Source organism: Rhipicephalus sanguineus, chromosome 4, assembly GCF_013339695.2.
Source record: "Rhipicephalus sanguineus isolate Rsan-2018 chromosome 4, BIME_Rsan_1.4, whole genome shotgun sequence".
Classification (NCBI taxonomy): Eukaryota; Metazoa; Arthropoda; class Arachnida; order Ixodida; family Ixodidae; genus Rhipicephalus; species Rhipicephalus sanguineus.
The window spans coordinates 25972860-25995580 of record NC_051179.1 but is presented as its reverse complement, the minus strand read 5'-3'; the positions used below and the strand labels follow the sequence as shown (position 1 = coordinate 25995580).

Genomic DNA, 22721 nt, shown 5'->3' with positions numbered 1-22721 from the left:
GTCCACTCACACTCATGAGCACTCGCTCACGTTCATACTCACATCTACTCACACTCATGAGTACTCACTCATGTTCACACTCACGTCAACTCACACTCATCAGCACTCACTCACGTTCATACTCACATCTACTCACACTCATGAGTACTCACTCACGTTCACACTCACGCCTACTCACCTTCATGAGTGCTCACTCACGTTCACACTCACGTCCACTCAGACTCATGAGCCCTCACTCACGTTCATACATCTACTCGCACTCATGAGCACTCACTCACGTTCATACTCACGACTACTCACACTCATGAGTGCTCACTCACGTTCACACTCACGTCACTCACACTCATGAGCCCTCACTCACGTTCATACTCACATCTACTCGCACTCATGAGTACTCACTCACGTTCACACTCACGCCTACTCACCCTCATGAGTGCTCACTCACGTTCACACTCACGTCCATTCACACTCATGAGCACTCACTCACGTTCATACTCACGACTACTCACACTCATGAGCACTTACTCACGTTCATACTCACACTCATGAGTACTCACTCACGTTCACACTCACGTCCACTCACACTCATCAGCATTCCCTCACGTTCATACTCACATCTACTCACACTCATGAGCACTCACTCACGTTCACACTCACGCCTACTCACCTTCATGAGTGCTCACTCACGTTCACACTCACGTCCACTCACACTCATGAGCACTCACTCACGTTCATACTCACGACTACTCACACTCATGAGTGCTCACTCACGTTCACACTCACGTCCACTCAGACTCATGAGCCCTCACTCACGTTCATACATCTACTCGCACTCATGAGTGCTCACTCACGTTCATACTCACGACTACTCACACTCATGAGTGCTCACTCACGTTCACACTCACGTCCACTCACACTCATGAGTGCTCACTCACGTTCACACTCACGACTACTCACACTCATGAGTGCTCACTCACGTTCACACTCACGTCCACTCACACTCATGAGTACTCACTCATACTCACACTCACGTCCACTCACACTCATGAGTACTCACTCATACTCACACTCACAACGTTCAAATGAGTGTGAGTGAGTGTGAGTGAGTGCACTCATGAGTGAGTGTGCCGAGCTATGCCTTAATTACCTGCTAAGCTAACGCGGCGGATGTGAATGTTGGCATGGTGATGTTTATGAGGGGGATGAATAGGTAAACTGTGTTGAATTACAAAAGGCTTTTTAACAGGGGAGTTGATTAAGCCGGGCGTAATCTGCCCGTCAGAAACAGAAAACTATCATCATCATCATGAACTGACACGCGTTCTCTCTGTCTTCTTCATCGTCGTCGTCCAGCTTCTTCATCTTCTGCTTCGCTCAAATAAAAATAGAGAAGTAGAGAAATTTGGGGGGGGGGGGGGGAATCTTCGCGAAACGAGATTCGAACACGCGTACCCACGATCCGAAGGTGAGCGTCTTCCACTCGGCTATCCATGACACGCTCAAGGAGGCGCGAAAGGGGGTGAGGTGGACAGCTGTGGGGGTGAGGATGTGAGGAAAGGAGGAGGGGAGAGAGCAAAGCATAGCACAAGAAAGAAAAAGAGAGAAATAGACAGAACGAAAGGCAGAAAGAAGAAGAATGAGGAAAGAGAGAGAATCCAAGAAAGAGAGAGCGAGAGAAAGAGAGAAAAAAAGAGGAAGCAAGAAATACAAAGAGAGAGAGAGAGAAACGGAAGATAGAAGACCGTGAAAGAGGGTAAGAAAGAAATAGAAATAAATAGAGACAGAAAAGACATACACAAAAGACAGAGAAGAGAGAAAAAGAAAGAACCAGAGTAAAAATTGGCCGCGTATCTGCGTGCTTCGCTGCAAATGTCGTGTAAAGACGATAGAAGAGGCGCTGCGTGAGATATGAACGCCATCTGGCAATACGTCGGGAAACGTGAATGCTGTGTTGCGGGCTGGTAGTCCCGGCGCAGCAGCAGGCAAGACCGGCGGGGACGCCAGCCAGCCCGAACACGCGGTTTGGCGCGAAGCGCCGAAGCAGAAGAAACGTCCGCACTCAACGAGTACTCTCCACACACTCTTTTATATTCACGTCGCCTGGGTAAAGCAGGAATGCCAGAGCGGAACTGAGCTCGCTCGCTGGATTTCAAGCAAGACGGACGTGCCTGCCGCGATGTCCTGGATTACTCCTCGTACCTCTCGCTGACCGGCGCCCTGTGACGGACTCCTCGCCCGCTATGCCGTGCGCCGCTCATCGACGGGGCCTTCGCCGCTTCGCCGATGTTGTGCACCGTGCCTCTAGCTGTGTTTCGCGGACCCGTCCCTGAACTCCTGTGACTGTTTCCCCATCTTTCCTGTCCTCTTTTCTCTTCGTTGGATGGATGTGCTCCTATCACTTTTCTCTCTATTTTCCCACTATTCTTTTATTCCCTCCTTACCCCCACCCTTCAAGGCACTGCGCCGTGTCGCCTATAGGCAGAGAGAAATTAGGTGCCTTTTTCCTTTCCTTAATAACCACAGAAGAAGAAGAAGAACTGAAACCGAAACACAACAATGAGCTCGCGCAGAGGGCAGGCACGGAGGAAGCCAAGTTTCCGCGCAGTCGCATTTTCAGCGCAGCTTAAGAAACCAGGGTCTCTAGAATTACGTATCTATGTATTTTCTATTAAAGGAACACACCACCTAATACTTACCTAGTGATGTTGCGCCTCAGATATGCGTAATGTTTGCTTTTTGATCAACCATGTAGACAAGTATGAACCTAGTGAGCCGTTCACGATGGCTGGCCCTTGTGCAAGGGGTTCAACTTTGGCCGAGTGGCTGAATCGAGGGACGTGCCGACAAACAGAAAGATAGACCAAAATTTCTGCGTTTAAGTTCCCCAAGAAAGACTATCGTCTTTGAAAAGAGAAAATTCGCAAAGCTTAGCAACACAGGAACAGCCAGGATCAGCGCCCCCAGTGCAAGCTGCGCTAATTGTTGTTGTTGTTGTTGTCGTCGTTGTTGTTGTTGTTGTCGTTGTCGTTGTTGCTTGTCTTCTTAAGTGCCTCATCGTCAGACGCTGGTCTCAAAAAATGCGGAGTGCGGAACAACCACTCACACGACCTTAGCGAGCTTAATAAAAATAAGGGTCCAAGCCGGAATCGCACCCAGTTTTCCTCCATGAAAGTCAATATCCTACCATATAGTACCAGAACATGTCGGGCAATTGGATTGTCACGTTAAAAGATGTAATATTGCGTGGCAGAAACGTAGAATCGCAGCAGGCGTCACACCATGTGAATAGCGTAACGAGGGGTTGGTTGAAAGCTGCCGACCCATTACCAAAGGGTATAATTCGTTATCATCAGCAAGCGGCAGCCACAGCATAAACAAACTGTGCAGCTACTTACATCATCATCATCGGAGCTTAGGTATAGTGCCTAGAATATTCTAGGCACTATAGCTTAGGAGATCTGATGATGATGATGATGGTGATGATGATGATGATAAAATATTCACACCGGATGGCTTTCACCGCTTTCGCCTTCGAGCCGTCTTAGGCAAAGGCATAAGTGACCCTGTGAGTTTTTCTTTATTTGCCGTGATTTACGAATTTAATTATTTCTATTTATCAATTAAACTAGTATTCACAAAGTATTTATTCCTGTGTTATAATTAAGGTACAGCTAAAACAACACTTCGCGTTCTTCATTTTTTATTCTGCTTGTTATGGCCAATGCAGCATACACACCACATGTACTTGACAAATGGAATTGGACCCAGACAAGCAATTGCAGACACTTCTCCTCGATGCCCACACTGTCAAGAATTATGCAGAGCAGATTTACACCACCTCATTCGGATTTGCTCAGCTTTCTCGCGAGGAAGAACACACATCCAACAATTAATTGCCACGTGACGACATAAGGAGTTTAGGCAACGTACTTCAGTCGAATGATGAAGCACAAAAAGCACTTGCGAACTATGCTAGTGTAAGTAGCCTGTTTCGAGTGGTGTAAAAGAGGTCGACCATTTCGCGCGAGAGCGACTCCATTGAACCTCTTCTGAAAACGGATTCACACCAACTGATGTTGGTTTATTGTGCTTATGCTGTTCACCCAACAATCCCTTCCCCTCCTATTCCCAAACTGCGGCCTAAAGCCTTCCTCTTCTGCGAAATAAAGGTTCAATTCATTCATTAATTCTGCTGGTGCTATCCGTGGGAAGGCAAAAAAAAAAAAAAAAAGAAACGTTGAATATACCCTGTTCGAATTTCTCCTCAGGCAGAACTGTCCGTGGGCCTTAAAGCGTTAAAGCATACAAGTAGCGTGCTCAATTATCCATTTGCTCATGCTTTAATTCCTTCTCAGCGCGATATCACATGACCGTGTGCAAACGCCGTAAAAAAATGAACGATTATCGCATCAGCGCCGTTTATCAGCGGCGAAGAGAGCGAGCAGCGGCACACTTTATCAGCGTTGCAAGCGAGTTAAACGGCGCGTTGGCTTTCCCGTTTTAGGCGTTAGGTTTCACTTGTGTCATTCGGGGGCGCTTTCTTTCACATTGGGAATGCAGTTGGCAAAAGCAGCGAAATAGAACCGCCACGTGTGCTTACGTCATCCGTAGCCTTGGATGGAACGAACAAGTTTAGCAAATCGAGAGGCCTCACACTCCTCGCATTTCCAACGCCATTTCTCGGGGGTTTTACGTTCGATAACCACGATATGATGATCGAAACATGGCATGCCATAGTGGAGGGCTCCGGAAATTTCGACTATCTGGTGTTCTTTAACGTGCATCGCAGAGTACATGGGCCTCTAGCATTTCCGACCCCATCGAGATGTGACCACCACGGCCGGGATCGGACCCACGGCTTTCGGTCCGGCAGCCGGGCACCGTAACCACAACGCCGTTATGCAGAAGGAACAAATAGACAAGGATATAGAGGCTTTTCCAAATTTTCGTGGGTACTACCGTCGCTGTGGACCGTCGCTTTGGTTAAAGGTGTTTAACCATATGTTAGAGAATATACGCGGGATGATCCATGTAACGTTTAGGGTTAAAAAGTACAAACTAAAATTCGCAGATAATGCAGTTATCAGACCTCTAAAGGGTTCGATCATCGGATCCTTTCACGGTGTAAAAGAATTTATGCGCGGGAACCTTTTGGGAAATTCGAACAAAAAAATTAAATATTTATACGAACAACTGCTTGTCCAGAGTTAGTTGAGACACCGTATATGTATAAGTACGACATTTAGGTGGACTGACAACGACCTTCTGCATCGTTCTTGTCTGAATGCGGAAAACACTGCGCGAGAATCTTGCATGTCTGGTTAAAAAAAAAGAAAAAAAAGGCTTTAGGATCAGCGCGTTATAGCATATGGGACGTCAGTTTGGACATATCTATACACGTAACACACGCACACACACACACACACGTGTGTGTGTGTGTGTGTGTTACGTGTATACATATGTCCAAACTGACGTCCCATATGCTATAACGCGCTGATCCTAAAGCCTTTTTTTAGGGGCGAAGCTCCTTAAGGCGGCACCCGTTCGTCCCTCGTCGTGCTCGTAGTAGTGAGTAACAAGTCTTACCCTTTGACCTCCAAGGTGGTGCCGGTGGGAGATTTCTCCTGTGCGTTGTTGAACAATAAAAAATTCGCAGCGTGCGCGTTAACTAAAAGCCGAATTCTTCTGTCTCTGTAGAAGTGTAAGTGTTAGCTAAAAGCCGACTTCTTCTGTCTCTCATTCCCATTAGCAGCCATTGTTTACCTCCAAGGTAGTGCCTGGTGAGATTTCTCCTGTGCGTGATTAAACAATAAAAATTTTGTTCAAAACGCCGTTGATTGATGAAATAAACCAACGAAAGACGCCAGATGTTTTGTAAAAACAAAACGAAAGAACGCCAGATGTTTCTAAAGCAAAACGAAAAAGACGCCAGCTGCTTAACGAAAGACGCAAGGTGTTTTCTAAAGCAATGGTTTTCTAAACAATGAAAATTCACAGCGTACATGTAAAATTAAAGTGAGCTGCAAGTCGTCATAACTCATCGAACCTTTAGTATAAACGCGCCCGATCTCACGTCGGTGATGATGTACTGGGCAGAATTCACGGAAGATTCACGGTTTACCGATGAACCTCCGCAGCTTCGCCCACTCATCATCATTCACTCCGTGGATATGCTGTGATTTTTCTTTTATATATATATATATATATATATATATATATATATATATATATATATATATATATATATATATATATATATATATATATATATATATATATATATATATATAACAGGAAAAGGTCATCATGCACTTTTAAATCGGGTGGCCCTTGTTTTGCATCATGAATATGTATATCACAGATATTTCACAACTCAACAAAGTGAGGCGGAGAACTTATGCGTTGTGTTTTAACCATGTTGTTTTAAGGAGGTGGAGATGGGGGGGGGGGTAGAAATTGGGGTGGCGCCGTCCGTTTCAGGGGGGCAGGGGAATTTATGCGTTATTTTGACTATGTTTTCTCTTTGGGGGAGGAGGGGGGCTGGCGAAAATTTTCGGGGGGGCACTCCCCGCTTCCTCCCCCCCCCCCCCTCCGCTGGCGCCGCCCCTGTCGAGGAGCTGGAGGGGGGTGTCATAGGAGGTTGGCTTGCCGAGGCTAGCGGGATCACGTGAAGCTCACAGTCTTTTTCCATGCGACAAGAAACTGTCGAACAGACGATCGATGTCGCTGGAGCCAACTTTTCGGCAAGGAGGCTTACCTTCCGTAGTTGCAGCCCTGACAAAGACAAGTCCATGGCGTTGTGGAAACGACCTTGACTCCATCGGTCGACATTCCATATTCGGCGACTTCTCGTCTCTTGTCCGAGCAGAAATATCACGAGCGCAATGTTGACTGGTCCCATTCCCCCTCAACATACCGCGCCCCGAAAGAACAGGGCAGCGACGGTGGAAAAGCCCCGCCTACGCGGCATTGTATTTCATCTTTATTGGCGGAAGCATCCGAGTGTGAGCAGGTGACATCAAAATTCAAACGAAGTACAAAGTGCCGCAGTGTAGTGTAGTGCTGAAGTGACGTCATTAATAATCAAAACACTCTGCCTGCTTCATGCCAGCCAGGATATTTAACGACGGAGCTGTTTAAGAATTGCCAATCTCCCCCGAGGCGTTCGCAAAAACTCGGGTGCATATGTGGCACAGGAATCGGGCAAGCCCCACTGCCGAGTGCAGCAGGTGCGAGGGAAAGTGAAGACGCTAGAGGGAGAGAGTGGTGGGAAGGAGGTTGGAGCCTGCGGTGGGAGAGAGTAAAGCCTAGTAAAACGAGGAATGCTTCACAAACGATGGAAAGGAGGAGGAGAGGAAATGACAAGTGGAGAGGGGGAGGAGAAGAAATAAATAAAACGAAATAAAATTGCTTGGCGAGACGGGATTCGAACCTGGTTTACCCACGGTCCGAAGGCGAGCGTAGTAGCCGCTGGACTATCCAGGCACGGTAGCAGAACAAGCATTTATGGGAGCCATATATGATTGCGTTGCTATGGGCGAGAGAACGAGGACAGGATAGAGAGAAAGAATGAATGAAAGACAGACAGAAAGAAAGAGAAAAAGAGAGAGAGAAAGAAAAAGAGAGAAAGAAAGAAAGCGTAGCATAGCCTGTATTCTACAGCATAGCAAGGCGGTGGGAGAGGGAAGTGAGGATGAGGAGGAGGGAGAGGCGACCAGCTCCGTGATACCGCGGTCTTCGCACCACCAGTGCGTAGCTGCAAAACTGCAAAATTATGTTCGCAGCACCCTTCCCCATTCGCGGAATATGTCCTCTATTCACGGCGATGCTGCCTTGCGTACCTTCGTCAATTAATGACTGCGTGCGATGGTGGTGGTGATAACAACTTTATTATAACTCCGGCAAATTCGTGGCCTAGGCCTAGGCCGCCCCCGAGGAGGACCGGAGACCCTGTCTCCTTGCCGCTTCATGGAATGGATGGCCCATATTTGGTCTTGCAACGGAGGTTTGAGCTGCGCAGTGCGGTCGTCCACCGCACCGCAGCTCCATCTGGGGAGAGCGCATTTTATTCGCCTATAACCTAGCTCACATTCACAGAGAATGTGCCTAAGAGATGCGCTATTTATTTAATAAGGTGAAATTGTTGGCTAGTTGGTAGGACATTTTTAATCGGGAAACAACGCGGTAAAAACGAAGACGAAGCAGAGGAACGAAGCGCCTCGTGTGGTGTGTTGTTCGTTCCTCTGCTTCGTCTTCGTTTTTACCGCGCTGTTTCCTGATTCAAGCTATTTATATGTGTACGTTAGTAGTCTGGTTAAATCCGCGTCAAATGGTTTAAATGTTTCGGGCGCTGAACGAAGGCTAATGTAGACAGCTTGACTAGCACCCGGACGTGGGTGTACCGGTGAGACGATATGTATACACGCAGAACCTCGAACGCCTCGCTGCCATCTCACGCACTGTGAATAGAAAGAACAGTGCGCAGTTGCGGCGGAATTAAGCGAAAAGACTGACCGCGTCTCGAAACAAAAGCATCGGCAACAACTTATACGACCGGTCTGAGTGTAAAAATAGGAAGTACGAAAGTAGGGCAGCCGAACGCGTGTTCGATCATACAGTTGCGTGCACTGTAGAACGTAACACCACTGGCCGTGGCTGATCAGCATTGAGAGGAAACGGAGATCATTGTAATTCACGGATGTAAATGATTCGCGTTGCTAATGTAAACATGAAATAACGTCGTCGGCACTACGCATGCGTAAAACCTCTATAGGAAACGTGCTTTAACATAACCAGTGCAGTATAGGAAGCTGCAGTTTTCCACCGTAGGCAGCACTATTTCTTGAACTCCCTGCAACTCGAACAACTACGCCAGAATGTGAACTTCTCTACGTAGGCCTGACGTAGCCAGGAAAGCGGAGGGGGGGGGGGGGGGTCAACCCCTCCCCCTTCCGAAAATTTTCAGTTTCGCGGGCACAAAGACGCACAGGAACACACAGAAAGTATGGTTGATTCGCCCCCCCCCCCCCTACCACCCTTCCCCCTGAAAAAAAGATTTCTGGCTACGCCCTCGCTACGTTGGCCTGGTTTTGGGTTTCGGTCTGAGGTTAAAACCGTGAGACGATGAGACGTACTGATAACCGTCAACAAAACCACGGAAAAGCTTGCACTAAACTTCCACGGTTGACCGAAGAGTGTTGGAAGTACTTCCCGCCGCGTTAAATACGGCATGCAAGGTGCGCGCGCGCGCTTCCGCTGCTGCACGCAACTGTGTCGGTGATGCAGCGGCTCGCCGGGCCCGTGGACTCCTTTCGAAAACGTCGTTTGAGAGCGGGTCTCTCCGCGCGTGATGGAAAGGAGTTGACAAGTGCCTCCGCACTGCGCATCTGTTCGGTGCGCAGAAGCAAAATTGTGCGGCTATTCTTATATTTCTACCTGTCCCTTTCTATAGGCTCTCACATTTTTCTACATCGGTGCAACGGATCCCAACAGGGGTGCTGTCACTTAGGTGTTATTGCGTGCTACATTGCGGTCAGAATCAGTTTTTTTGTTTTCGCTTTGCGCGGGAGACTGGTTCACCGCTCCGGTTCGCGCGAATGCGTTAGAATCGCCGCGTGCGTTGGAATAGGGAAGAACAGAAAAAAAGATTTGAAACCAAAACACGGTCAGGTCCTTCCTTGCTCGCTGGCGGAAGGTAGCCCCCACTCCAACTTTGCGGCGTGCGGAGTGGTGTATCGTGTCGAACGAGGAGTACACTGTCATGGCTTTTCCTGCTAACGAACGAAAGAGTTTGAATGCCTGGACTTTCTGCTGCTGGTTCCTTGCTATCGGCGCATGTGAGTACAATTGTTGACCTGTACCACATACATGCTCAGGCAAAGTCACTCCTAACAAAGTGTACAGTCGGATACACTTCTCGTGTCTTTCACGTAGGTGACATTACAATACAAACACATGTTGGTGTCGCTGGTTTTCCGTCGAAAAAATGAACTTCCTGACAAACTTCAGCAAAGATTGCGACTGTGTTTCCCGATCATTTCTCAGGGAAACACAGTATTTTAAGTACGGATGACGAACTTTTAATTATTCATATGGATATTAGCAGCGTAAATGTGCTTACGGTTATAACGGAAGCCCCCTAGCACGAGTAGCTTGCACAGATGAATGACAGGCACGCCACTGTTTGGGGCGTAGCTTGTACTTATGCTTAGGCCAAGGAGGATTTTTGGCTTAGGTTGTATAACCGAGTGTACTATACATACCCCAAACTAATCTTCTACATATATCAACACACTTATACTTTGAAGTTGGCGCGACGCAAGCGCTTTTAGTGACAGTAAGGGCGGCGGTACAAGTATTCAGTCAGTACGGTAGAAATTTGTCTGGGGGGCATTTACAATATGTCGTCAGAATATTGACTAGCTGGATAAACATCGAAGAAGTGTCACTGAATGTCATCACTGTCATCAATGATGATTTCAATGGTGGTCATGACCATGATCACAGCCTCCTCTCAACACAGCAGACTCTGTCATGCATGACAGCATCGTGAAACTAAAGGCGTATATACTTATGAATGGTCACTGAATTCAATGTATACGTTACCTCGCTGACAAAGTTTTAATGCAATTATAGCACGACCGAACGCTCGCTCTTTGGGGAATGTGAAATGCGTGGATGACAAAACATTTATTGTCTGCCGTACACAGCAGACACGGACAGAGGCACATGCATCCTTAAACCTTTGCGACGCATGCGGGAATCGAACCCATGGGCAGCGTTGTACACCGTTCGCGAATGATTCGCGGATGAAAACTGGGCCTGTAGTGCACTTCAAATCGCGAAACAATGCGATGTTTATAGTTCAGGACATATTGTTTACACACGTGCTCGATTAGAAATTCGGCTTGCGGTGCACAGTCGCTTACTAAAGTTCATAGACTTTTTTGTGTCTGCATTCGCATATATACTTGAACTGACCCGCCGTGGTATCTTATAGGGGCTTAATTTATAAGGTGTATCGTAGCTAAGCACGAAGGCACGGGTTCGATACCCGGCCGCGGCGGCATGATTTCGCTGGGAGCGAAATGCAAAAGCACCTGTGCACTTATGCATCTACACTCCTCAAAGAAACCCTTGTGATTCTTTAACTTGCACAATCACACCACATAGTTATACGGCGTGCAAAACTCCGAACGCTTATTAAATTTTTATTTAGACTATTTCGTTCGGGTTTCATATGAGGAAAAAGAAACCCCAGAAAATTCCTTTCTTGTCCCTTGAAGGTCGCAATCTGAAAACGTTTCTTTCCTTTCTTCCTTCTTTCATTTCTTTTCCTTCTTTCTTTCTTTTTTTTGCGTGCTTATACTTTCTGTTTTTCTCTTGTACCTGTTGGCAGCGGCAAGTCCCAAAGGGGAACACTGGCATTACGGAAGTAAAGGTAAGTGCTGTGGTATACTATTACACTCTATATATATGAAGCGCGCATCGGATGACGCAGCAACAGGGCCAATTAGAGGCCCCTGTGAGAGAGGCCGTTACACTGCCGTATTCCTTAAATTGCCCTTAAACAACCCCCGAAATTATAAAGAACAAGCGCATCGTTCTCTCCTGACGTTTCCCGTCTTTTCGGCACCATTCGTGACGCCAACAGTCTGTTCACCTGACGTCACGAGGAAACAAGCTCTCGATTGGTCCATAGGGATATCAGCTGTGAATTGTCTCCTACCCTGCACTGCCACGCAGTCGCACGCCCGTTCTGTCTTGTCTCGCATGGCTACTGTGTGCGATCAACTGTTTTCACTTCGTTTTGCGCTTTTTGGGCTGCACAAGGGGCGATAACGGCCTGTAGCCGAAAAGCGCGAAATGCTGATAGGCTCAACGCTTAGTGCTGACATTGTCCACGTGTTTCATGAAGAAATAAGCAGCGAGGAGGAGATAGCTCCTTTAGGAAGGGTAATGAAGGCGAGAAAGAAACCACTCTCACGTCTTTGAACTAGCAGTGGTGTAAGGTCCTTTTAATGAAAGGCTGGAAGAGGGAGCAGGTTGCAACGTCGACGACGAAGCGAGCAAGTCGAGGTGCGAGAGCTCAGCCCCTTTATTCCGCGTTTTCTTTAAGTTTGGTAAGAATTGACGGTTGTGTTACATAGTATACATTGCTTCCAGTCATGACCTTGGCCAATCTCTAGCCATATTGGGAGGTGTCACCACCGTCGTCGCTAACAAGTTGCAACTGAAGTACTTCAGTATGTTGCAGCTTTGCACTTGCTGTGGTGCTCAGCAGCAATAAATGCTCGCACACAGTCTTCGTGCGGAGCCTGCATAGCTGCAGATGTCTTTGTCTTCGTATATAAACCAACTTAACCTTTTGAGGCGCGTCCTATGAAGAACTGTCTGTATATGCATCAAATTTACATAACATTATTCCAAGGCACTCGCAATTCAATTGCAGCAAAAATAATGTCACAATAATTTGATTTGTGTGTTTGATAGCAATTCAAGGGGCCCTGCAACACATTTTCAAGTAATCATGCATAGAATGGCTTCATTAACTTGACAAATCGACTGCCGCAAACACTTTTAGAATCCGTCTAGTACGAGCGGAGTTACAGGGATTTGTCGCACGCCTTAAACTCTTTCTCTCTTCTTTCGTACCAGCGAGCGTACTGAGAGCTACGCAGGGAGGGGATGAAAGGGGAGCAAGAAGCTACGACCGCTCGACATCGCGCGTCATGACCTTGAGCACTTTCTCTTCTTTTTTTTAGGGGCGAAGCTCCTAAAGCCGTGGGTCTGTCCCTCCTAGCTCGTACGTGACCGCCTAGTTTGATGACTCACTCGCAGGTGGCGCTTGTGTGAGTGACGTCATCATGACGTCACTGACACATCACAGTAACCTTGGATCGCAAGCTTGGCGTTACTTGCAAGAGAACGCAGTTCCCCCTCGTTCAGGCCAGTGCCATTACGGTCCACAAGTCACAGGGGGGAACGTACTCGTCGGTCGTCTACGAATACGGCAGAACGTACCCCCAGAAGTTGGTGTACGTCGCACTCAGTCTGCATAATCTCAGTCTGCATAAATAATCTGCACCTCACCAACGCTAAAGGAGATCATAGATTCTACCACAAAGATACGAACGAAGACATGGCGATGCTGCGAGAGTTTCAACGTCTAGAACAACATCGACAACCCACCTTGACGCAGCGGTACCTACGATCGCTGCGAGAAGACGTTGACTCTTCCAACGAGTTCACCATCGCCCTCCTGAAAGTTCGTTCTCTCACTGCACATGTGGGCGATGTGGCACGGGACCCTATACTGACCGCAGTCGACGTGCTGTGCTTTACCGAGACGAGGAACGCCAAGCGACTCTACATCAAAGGATACGTTCCAGTCGCGTGTATCGATGAATCGGACCGTCTTGCAGGCGGTGTCGTCATCTACGTGAAGCAAACTGAACCTGCTGAAGATCTCAACATACCACTCACGTATGAAAGTGACAACGGAGACTATGCAGCCATCAAAATCTTTGACTCTGGAATCGTCGTCATGACCGTGTACCTCGCACCCAACCTGTCTATCGGGGACGTCAAGTCGTTTATAGACGCTGCGTTGCGTGACTACGACAAGTACAAGAACCGTCCGTTTGTGCTGGTTGGGGACATCAACGTGGACCTCATTGCCAATGACTGGATCGTGCAGCACATGCTTTCCAAATACGCACTCAGATGTATCCATATGCAACCTACCACGATCCGAGGTACGTGCATAGACTTAGTGTTTGCAAACTTCCCACTGCAGCCAGTACAAGAACCTCTCTCGCTTCATTTCACGGACCATAAAGCCGTCATAATGAAGGGAGCTCGCAATCCAGCCGCCATGACAACGACGAAATGAAAAGAACAAACGAAGAAACGAAACAACAAACGAACAAGAACAAAATAAAAGTTGATTTTGTGTAATATACGCACAGTCTTACGTCTTTCTAATGATGTAATGGGCTAACTTTCACGGGAGAGTTACGGTTTACCGATGATCTCCCCCTCTCGAGCTTCGCCCACTTATCATCATTCATTCCGTGAATATGGCGTGATTTTTTTTTTTTCGGACGCGCGGCTTACTTTCAGTGTGATCGCGAGCGCGCGCGCGGGAACGTGGCGGCCTCCGCGGCGGCCACGGTAACTATGCAGCACACTATGCTCAAATCAGCCAATGACCGTGCACTTGGGTATATGGCGCCGTCATTTGGGTATATGACATCATTTTTCGAGAGAAGAGGGAGCGATTTATAGCTGACTTTGAGAATGAATTCTATATTCCAGACCGCGTGCTGCGCTGTAATGTTTGGCTCACGTGTTTTCAGGAGCCTCAACTACCGATCGGCAGCGTTTTCTGAACATGCTCAAAAAGTGTTGCAGGGTGTAATTAATTAATGTTAATTAATTTGTAATGAAGTATCTATTTATCCAGAAGCCATTCATGTTCTGTTTCTGTATAAATAGAATCAAATCTCAAGCTTGAAATAAAGTGCGATTTCGTTTCCAGTTATCTCCATTTTGAGGAAAAAAAAATTATACTTTTGGCGTGGCTTGCGGAGGGCGGCACGTCGAACGACTCGTCGAACATGGTAATGCCTTCAGCGACATGACCATACGCAACAATAAGCCGCAAAATTAAGTTAAATGAAGACTCATTTATGACGCGGGAGGTTAAGTTCAATCCAAACCTCAATGTTTCTTGCTCTTTCTTAGCGACTAGTCGACACAACTAGCACAAGCATGCTGTGTACACAATTGTGTACAAAGCACGTACCTCAAAGCGTTCACGGCTGCTGAAATGTCTCGGAGCTCGCTCGTGAGTGCAAGACCTTTCCTATACGCGAGTGTGTATGATCGATCGACGAGGGGTGATACCTGAGGAGACCGTGAGCTCAGCAGCTGTCCCCATGCGACGTAAAGATGGAGCGTCCGCAGGTACAGCACAATGCTGCGGGCTCCCTACTTGTCTGCCGCAAAAAAAAAAAAAAAAAAAACACTTTCACGGGCACACAGTATTTGTGAAACAACGCTAAGAAGCAGGCTAGATAGTTGTTTTCGTTGTTGTCCAACAACGAAAACAACGAAACAGCTTTGACCATGGCTCATACACAATGTGGGGGATTGACCGAGTAGTGGGTGGATTTTTCCATTATGTCGTTTTTGCTATTAGTATTCTTATTTGTTGTCCTTGTTATTGTTGTTTTTCATTATTGTTGTTGCTAGTTCTCCTGTGGTTGTCGCGCATGTCGTCGCAGTGGCGGTGATTTATTTTTTTACCTGGATGTGAAAACATGGAAAGGTAGGCTCCGGGGGGGGGGGTAGTCAGAATTTGTTTCGGGGGAAAGGGGGGGGGGGGAGGGTCGGCATACATTATGTATTTTCGTGCGTGCGTTTGTATCTCTGCTTGTATATATACACATGCAAAATAAAAATAAAAAGACTTCAGGAAGGTTTGAACCCTCCAACCTCTCCCCTCTCCCCTTTTTGGCTATGCTAGTGGTAGGCTCAGGGGTGGATACAGGATTTTTTGGGGAAAAAAAGGGAAGGGGAGGTTAGCTTATGTGCAGTCTGATACCTAAATCTGAGCATGGGGCGCGAACCGCCATACTCAGCTTATACATTCAAAAATTATGAAAAGGGAGGGGGGTCAGCAGATCCCCCCCCCCACCCTCTCTATCTCCCGTGGGTAGGCTGCGTTACAAGTCGGCTGTCCTAAACTTATGAATTCGTTACTCGACTGACAATGAAAGAAGAAAAGTTGTGGTGATGGCAGAACTGCTTAGGGAGGTGGGAGGTGGTAGGGTATATGCTGGAACCAGGGGCGTAGCCAAGGGGGGGGGGGGGGGGGGTTGGGGGGTTCAAACCCACCCCCGAAATTTTTCAGTTTTGCTTGCCTATATATACACGCACACATACAAACGCACGCACGAACATACATAAGGTATGGTTGAACCCCCCCCCCCCCCGAAAAAAATTTCTGGCTACGCCCCTGGCTGGAACTGCTTGTCAGTTCAATTTAATATTCGAAGTCATCCCTTTTTGAAAATTTTAATCCCGTTCACAGTAAAAAATATGCCGCTATTGAAGCAGTGAACGCATGTTAGTCTCGTTACCCACGTGGCCTAAGTTAGAGGCGTGATTGAGCATGCATGCCACCGTATTCGGTTAAGCGTAGTCAACACAAAATAATTATGTGAAATCAAACGAATCATGCTTGATTTGCCAAAGAGTGTCATCCCATGAGCTATGAAGGGTTGTCAGCATTCGGACTAACGCTGCCTGTGCCTCTCGCGCAAAATGTTTAGAGGGAATGGTCGCGTTAAAATAATTTAGTTTGTTGAGTCTCACTCTTCATCGTACACATCGGGGGTAACATGTTAGGCTAAAGTCCCTCCGAAACTTTTTTCAACGCGAAAGTTCTTTATACCGCGCTCCAGCTTTAATTAACTGACATCACTCCGGTCACGGAAATGACGTCAGGAAGTGACACAGAGAAGCATGTTTAGAAAATCACAGGGTCCCATATGCATTGGCCTAAGACGACTGGAAGTCGAAAGTCATCTTCTTCTTTTTCTTCTCAGTAGATTGTATTGATCCCACCCGAAAGCTGTCCGCATCCAAAATAGTTTTGTAGTGCCTCCATGATCGGCCCACCTTTGACCAAGCGACGAGGTCATGTGATGACGTCATCACCTGACATCACGTAATGCGACGTCTTAGTGACGTCACGATGACGTCATCACATATGAATTTTTTTTGCGACGCTGGTGTTTACGCCGACGGTTCGTGAGGAACAATGCAATCGAGTGAGAACGTCAAGGTAATTTAATGCGTGTTTCTCACATTGCGGCTTGTTATGTCCTGCAAGAAGTCTGGTCTCCGATGGCATAACTTAATTAATGCCTACCAAGTGTGCAGCGGGCTTTCGCCTTCAAATGTTACAGAGTGTAACATCCTGCGCCCGTACTGTTTAAGTTGCGCAACCGAAACTTTTTAGCTGCCGCTGACGCCCCTTATTCATTGGTTGTAAAAATTGTCATATTAAACTTTTAGGGCGCGGCAGGGAAACGCTTCCTTTTCTTCGCAGCGCGCTCACGTTTGTTCCTGCTCCTACTAAGATGGCGGCTTCACTCTTGAGAGACAAGTGGGTATGGCTTCACTCTCGAGACCCAATTTCCATTCCAGCGTTTTTTGTTTTTTTCAACTTACTTGTTTGGAACGCATCCAACGGAATTCTATAAACTGCGCGGTCTGATAAATATTGAATAGCGTCAGGTACGTGCCTAACCCGCATCTCTCCGCAGGGACTGAGGAGTGGCCTGAGCTTCGCATGGGCGGGAAGAACCAATGCGGCGGTAAATACCAGTCACCCATCGACATCAAAACACACGAGACCACCTACAACGCCTCGCTGGGCCTTCTGCGATACTCCAACTACGATAAACACCTGCGGAACGCCTACGTTGTGAATAACGGTCACACAGGTATTTACATATATACGTGATACGTCCAGCTATATGCGCGGCATGAGACATCATTGCGATGTATTCTTTAATGAACATTACAGAGTGACGTGATGAGTTTCGTCAGCATTTATCGTTACCGCTGATGAGGCAGGAACTTCGTCTCGGGATCGAATCCACGACACCGGGCTTAGCAGCGAGATACATCGTATTCTGCGGGGTCCATTTTGAAAGAACTATACTAGGAACTCAACCAAGCATGTTTTCACAACTTTTTTAGGCTCCAGAGATGCCCCAAACACGAGATGAGTAGGCCTAAATTTCATGATGTCACACTGAGGCGTGATGGCGGTCAGATTCTAGTAAATTCAGTGGAAGGAATTTCAACCGTTGTTTGACCTTGTTCGACATGTATTGACTGCTGATCGAACCACTGACTGAAGAGTAGTTGACTTCTGAATAGCAGGAGACTTCGCCTCGTCGTACGTTTATTCGCGCTATTTTCATTCATCATGAATTACCAAAACTAGCCCAACCAGTCTGTTCTTCTAAGACTTCCTAAATAGCATCTTTACGAACCTACAAACGGAAAGCGTATTGCATTTCTTAGTGTCCCTTTTTTGTGTCGATGTAAGAATTGAAGTTTTATGGTTTCTGCTGAATCATGCAGGGCTCGTATTCTGACGATGTTGCTTGTATTATGGTCTTCTTCTCGTAAAATATATATATCTAGTGGTGGTTGCCCCGAAGGGAAACATGAGCGCAACGGTGACCGGGAGAGGCCTTCCAGGCGTCTACAGGTTCAGTCAGTTCCACTTCCACTGGGGAGCCGACGATAGTATCGGCACCGAACACCACATCGATGGCGAAGCCCACGCCATGGAGGTGAGTCAGTACCGTTACACACATTCATCGTTTACCTTAAGCCGTAAAGGGGTCATGAACCACTTTTCCAAGTAAGGATCTAATGACCTCACTATCGGAGTTAACTGCCTCCCGAATCGATTGCCGCAAAAATTTCTCGAATCCGTCAAGAATGAGCGGAGTTACGGGGGTTTGGCGCACGCTCTCAGCGCTTTCTCTCTTTTCTCGTGCCGACGAGCGCACTGGAAGCTAGACAGGGAGGAATGGCACGGGGAACGAAGTTACGTCAGCGCGCGTCATGAAACGCGATCGCTCTCCCGCTGTGATTCGCGTGCGCGAGTGCGGCTGCCGCGTACTGAGGAGTGCGCGGCGCCGGCAAGTGGCGGCACCCCGTGGCAAGAAGCGCATCTGATTCGAACTCCGCTCTCGATGTATGTCGGCTATTGGCCAATGAGGATGCTATGTCTTTTGCGACGCGGCGATGCAGATCGCGACGTCAATCGGCAGACGCCCCGCCCACCGACGAGAGTGAGAACCGGCCTCTGTTTGAAAAGAGGGCGCCTGAGAAAACAGTAACTTCGCGTTCCGCTTGTAGCCTTTACGCGGCGCGCACGACTGCAATATTTGGCTGAGCAGTTCATAGCCGTGTCAACTTTCCGCAGGATGTGTTTTTTCAACAAGCCCAAGGGGCGCTTCATGACCCCTTTAAGAAAAACGGGGCAGTGTGATCTCTCTTTCACCCCACCCCCCTCGGGAAATGGGCCACAGGAGGGCGAATTCCTTCCACCTAATACCTTGTCAGTCCAGAATACCACTGGACTGACACGTTTTTGCGTGAATAAACTTCAAACTTCGATTACAACAGCGATTTTGACATTCCTCCGATCGCTATATATAAGAATAGATATATTGCAAGCAGTGGCGTAGGCAGAAGTTCGTTTCGGGGAGGGGGGGGGGGTGCAGTGAGAAGGGCACGTGCCCGGGGTGCCACCTTCTGGCTACGCCACTGATTGCAAGCGACATCACGGAAGTAGCATCCAGATCATGCTAGTACGCAGACATGGGGTCCATTGAAACCTCAGTACACGATACCATTACGTGCGCATCGCTTTGCGCTTGACGATGGCAGTTGGTCAGCACAATACGCGCCTGTCCGGCTCTCACGTTTTTTTGCTTACGCAGCTTCTTTTAAGATGGCGGCCACAATGACGTCAATTCAGATTCTCTATACAGTGAATTTTGGGACACACTAGCTGAAGCACTGGATCATGCTGGCGCTCTGTCACTGTCAGTATCAGTCTATACATACCTGTCAAGACGAACATCAGTCCATCGTTCAAAATGGATGCTTGCCTCCTGTGTTTTTCAGATGCATCTGGTGCACACTAACGAAAAATACGCCACGGCTGAAGAAGCCTACAAGCACCCTGACGGTCTCTTGGTTATCGGCGTGCTTTTTGCGGTATGCCGTCCCATCTTCGCTGTCGTTACCGTTTCATGAGCTGAATCTTGCGCATATATTTGTACCGCTTCGTTAGCTAGGGATCTGTGTTTTTTTTTTTAAGTTTATTATGGGGCAATACTGAGTGGTGCTTGAGTGACGCACTAGACAGAACGGAAGAATAGCTACAGTGGCGTGACCAGGGGGATGGTTTGGGGGGTTCAACTCTCCTTCCCCCGCACAAAAATTTTCCATTTACAGATAGATAGATAGATAGATAGATAGATAGATAGATAGATAGATAGATAGATAGATAGATAGATAGATAGATAGATAGATAGATAGATAGATAGATAGATAGATAGATAGATAGATAGATAGATAGATAGATAGATAGATTCAACAGTGCGCAAGGAGCAGTTGCCATATGGCCAGATTTGCAGAAGGTGATCAAGAGTGTCGGCGCCCTCGCAGGTCTCTCGACAAGACAACCGAGCGTTGAACAGCGTCGTGCACTCGCTGGACCTCATGCTAAAGCTGCGCAGCAACCGTGTGAAGCTGCCCAAGGCAATCGCGCTGGCGGACTTACTCCCGGGGAACCCGAGGCAGGCCTACTTCTACAGGGGCTCCCTCACAACGCCGCCCTGCGCTGAGGCAGTCACGTGGGTGGTGCTCAAGCGCCAGGGAAAAATAAGCGAAACACAGGCAAGCGCAATAGATCAAATGTTGCCATTATGCACTACGAGCAGACGACAAACTCTTACGCTTGCTTGATCGTGTCCGTGAAGTAAACGTTCCGTAAAGGCCCGTCGGCAGGCTCCATTGCGCATTTTTGATTGACGCCGTAAGGCGCCGTATAAAGACAAAAAGACAAAGAAAAAAATCAGGAGCCCTTGCTCTGTCGGGAAAATAAGGCAAGCGAAGCTTGGCGTGTGCGTGCCTTTCCTACTACCTTTCTTTCTTTCTTTCTTTCTTTCTTTCTTTCTTTCTTTCTTTCTTTCTTTCTTTCTTTCTTTCTTTCTTTCTTTCTTTCTTTCTTTCTTTCTTTCTTTCTTTCTTTCTTTCTTTCTTTCTTTCTTTCTTTCTCTTTCTTTCATTCTTTGTTTCTTTCTTTTTTTCTTTCTCCTTTCTCTTTCCTTCTTTCTTTCTGTCCTTGTTTCTTTTTTCCTTTTTTCTTTCCCTTTCTTTCCTTCCTTCCTTCTGTTTTCTTTCTTTCTCTCTCTTTCTTTCCTTCTTTCTTTGTTTCTTTCCTTCTTTCTTTCCTTCCTTTTTCTTTCTTTCGCATTTCGCAATGCTCCCTCCTAACTGTTTCCTTCCTCCACGCCGGGAATAGGACCTTCACCCAAGCAGCGCAACACTTCAGTTGCTACAGGCAACAACGACGGTCAAGCGTTAATATCCAGGCAACAATTTAAAAACGCTTCGATAACAGATCAGGTTGCCATATCGGAAACGGCTGGTCGCCGTCAAGCCCACGATCGAGAGAGCATCAATTATTGGAAAACGGCGCATACAAACAGGCACGTGACCGGCGTACCTTCGGGGACCGCGTTTCTGTACGCTCGCCGGCGGCTCGTTTTTCGCGTTCGACGCCGCCACTGAAATATGTGAGGTATAAAAGCTTCGCTTAATAATTTTTCATTTCGTTTTTACGTTAAACAAGTCCGAAGAAATTAAAGTCAAATGTTGTGCTGCCACCAGGAAGTGAGCTTCACCGCCATAACTTTGACGTAGCGCGCAACGAAACGCGGGCACGCGAAGGCGCATATATAAACATCACACAGCGCTACTATGCGATCCCTCCTTCAACGTGGATGCCGTATTTTCTTTGCAGTTGAATGCCTTCCGTCACCTGGAAGTTGAAAGCGGGGGCAGAGAAGGCCACGAGCCCCTGGTGAACAACTTTCGGCCAACCATGCCGCTGCACGGGCGACACGTCTACAGGAACTTTCTCATCGTCCCGGACTATTCTAAAGGGTCGGCCAAGGGAAATCATTGATTAAGGACTCTAAAATAAGCTGTATATCGGTAAATCGTCATTTCGAAAGCTCTGTAGGCTTCAGCGCTCACTCGTTGGAAAGAGTGACGACTTACTACAGTCAAACCCGCATATATCGAACTCGCAAAAAAAAGGAAGAGAAAGTGAATAGTTCGATATATCGTAAATTCGATATAAAACTTTTAAAAGATTTACCCTATCAATTGCGAACTTCGACGCGCAAGTTGGCTTCGCGGGACTGCCTCACGATAATGCAAGTTAGGCAATTTCACAGCAATACGCAGGGATTTTTTTTTAATTGTGTTTTAGTTCTTATTTTTTCGTGGTTTGCAGTTGGGGAACATTTTCATACGCAGCTGTGTGTACTCGTCGGGCGCCGAAGGCCACTGGTCCTTTTTGGCACCGCTCGCGCTCCAAAATTCATGCTGAAAAGTCCGCTTCCGCGAGAAAAGGCCAACTCTTTATGAGGGAAAGCCAACTTCTTGGCGCGTTTCGTGCTGCCCGATGTTCGATATATCAAATGTTCCGTCTGTTTTTGTTCGTTGTAGCCGTAGATTTGCCTATGGATTGACATTAAAGCGTTGCCGCGTGCGCAAGTAGTTCGATATAAACGGTAATTCGACTTACCCAAGTTCGATTGAGTCGTGTTTGACTGTGTAGCGAAAGAAAGAACGAACTGATCGCAATATGCTTCACCAGAAAGCGCCATGTCCGCATCGCCACGGATTGCGTGATATCGTGGCATTTTTTAAAAAGAAAAATGCTTAAGAATTTAGAAGCTTTGCGGGCCGGCCCTTCTTGTACATTTAGACCGAGAGGTGTAATTTTAATTCCGAAGATATGTATATGCCGGTAATTATAGCCTCGGTGAATTACTTCGATAAGATGTCACAAAATGCTTGTAGAACACTGAAGGTTG

At 47.3% G+C, this 22721-nt stretch overlaps 1 protein-coding gene across 1 annotated transcript; it reads left to right on the top strand.

Moving 5' to 3' along the window:
- Positions 1–9478: 9478 nt before the first annotated feature.
- LOC119389645 (carbonic anhydrase 2) lies at positions 9479–21912 on the top strand. Its single transcript, XM_037657000.2, has 7 exons — positions 9479–9836; positions 11399–11440; positions 17340–17519; positions 18232–18383; positions 19732–19824; positions 20278–20508; positions 21638–21912. Exons 1-7 carry the CDS (start codon positions 9761–9763, stop codon positions 21800–21802), a joined length of 939 nt encoding a protein of 312 aa, XP_037512928.1. The 5' UTR covers positions 9479–9760; the 3' UTR covers positions 21803–21912.
- The last annotated feature ends 809 nt before the right edge of the window (positions 21913–22721 follow it).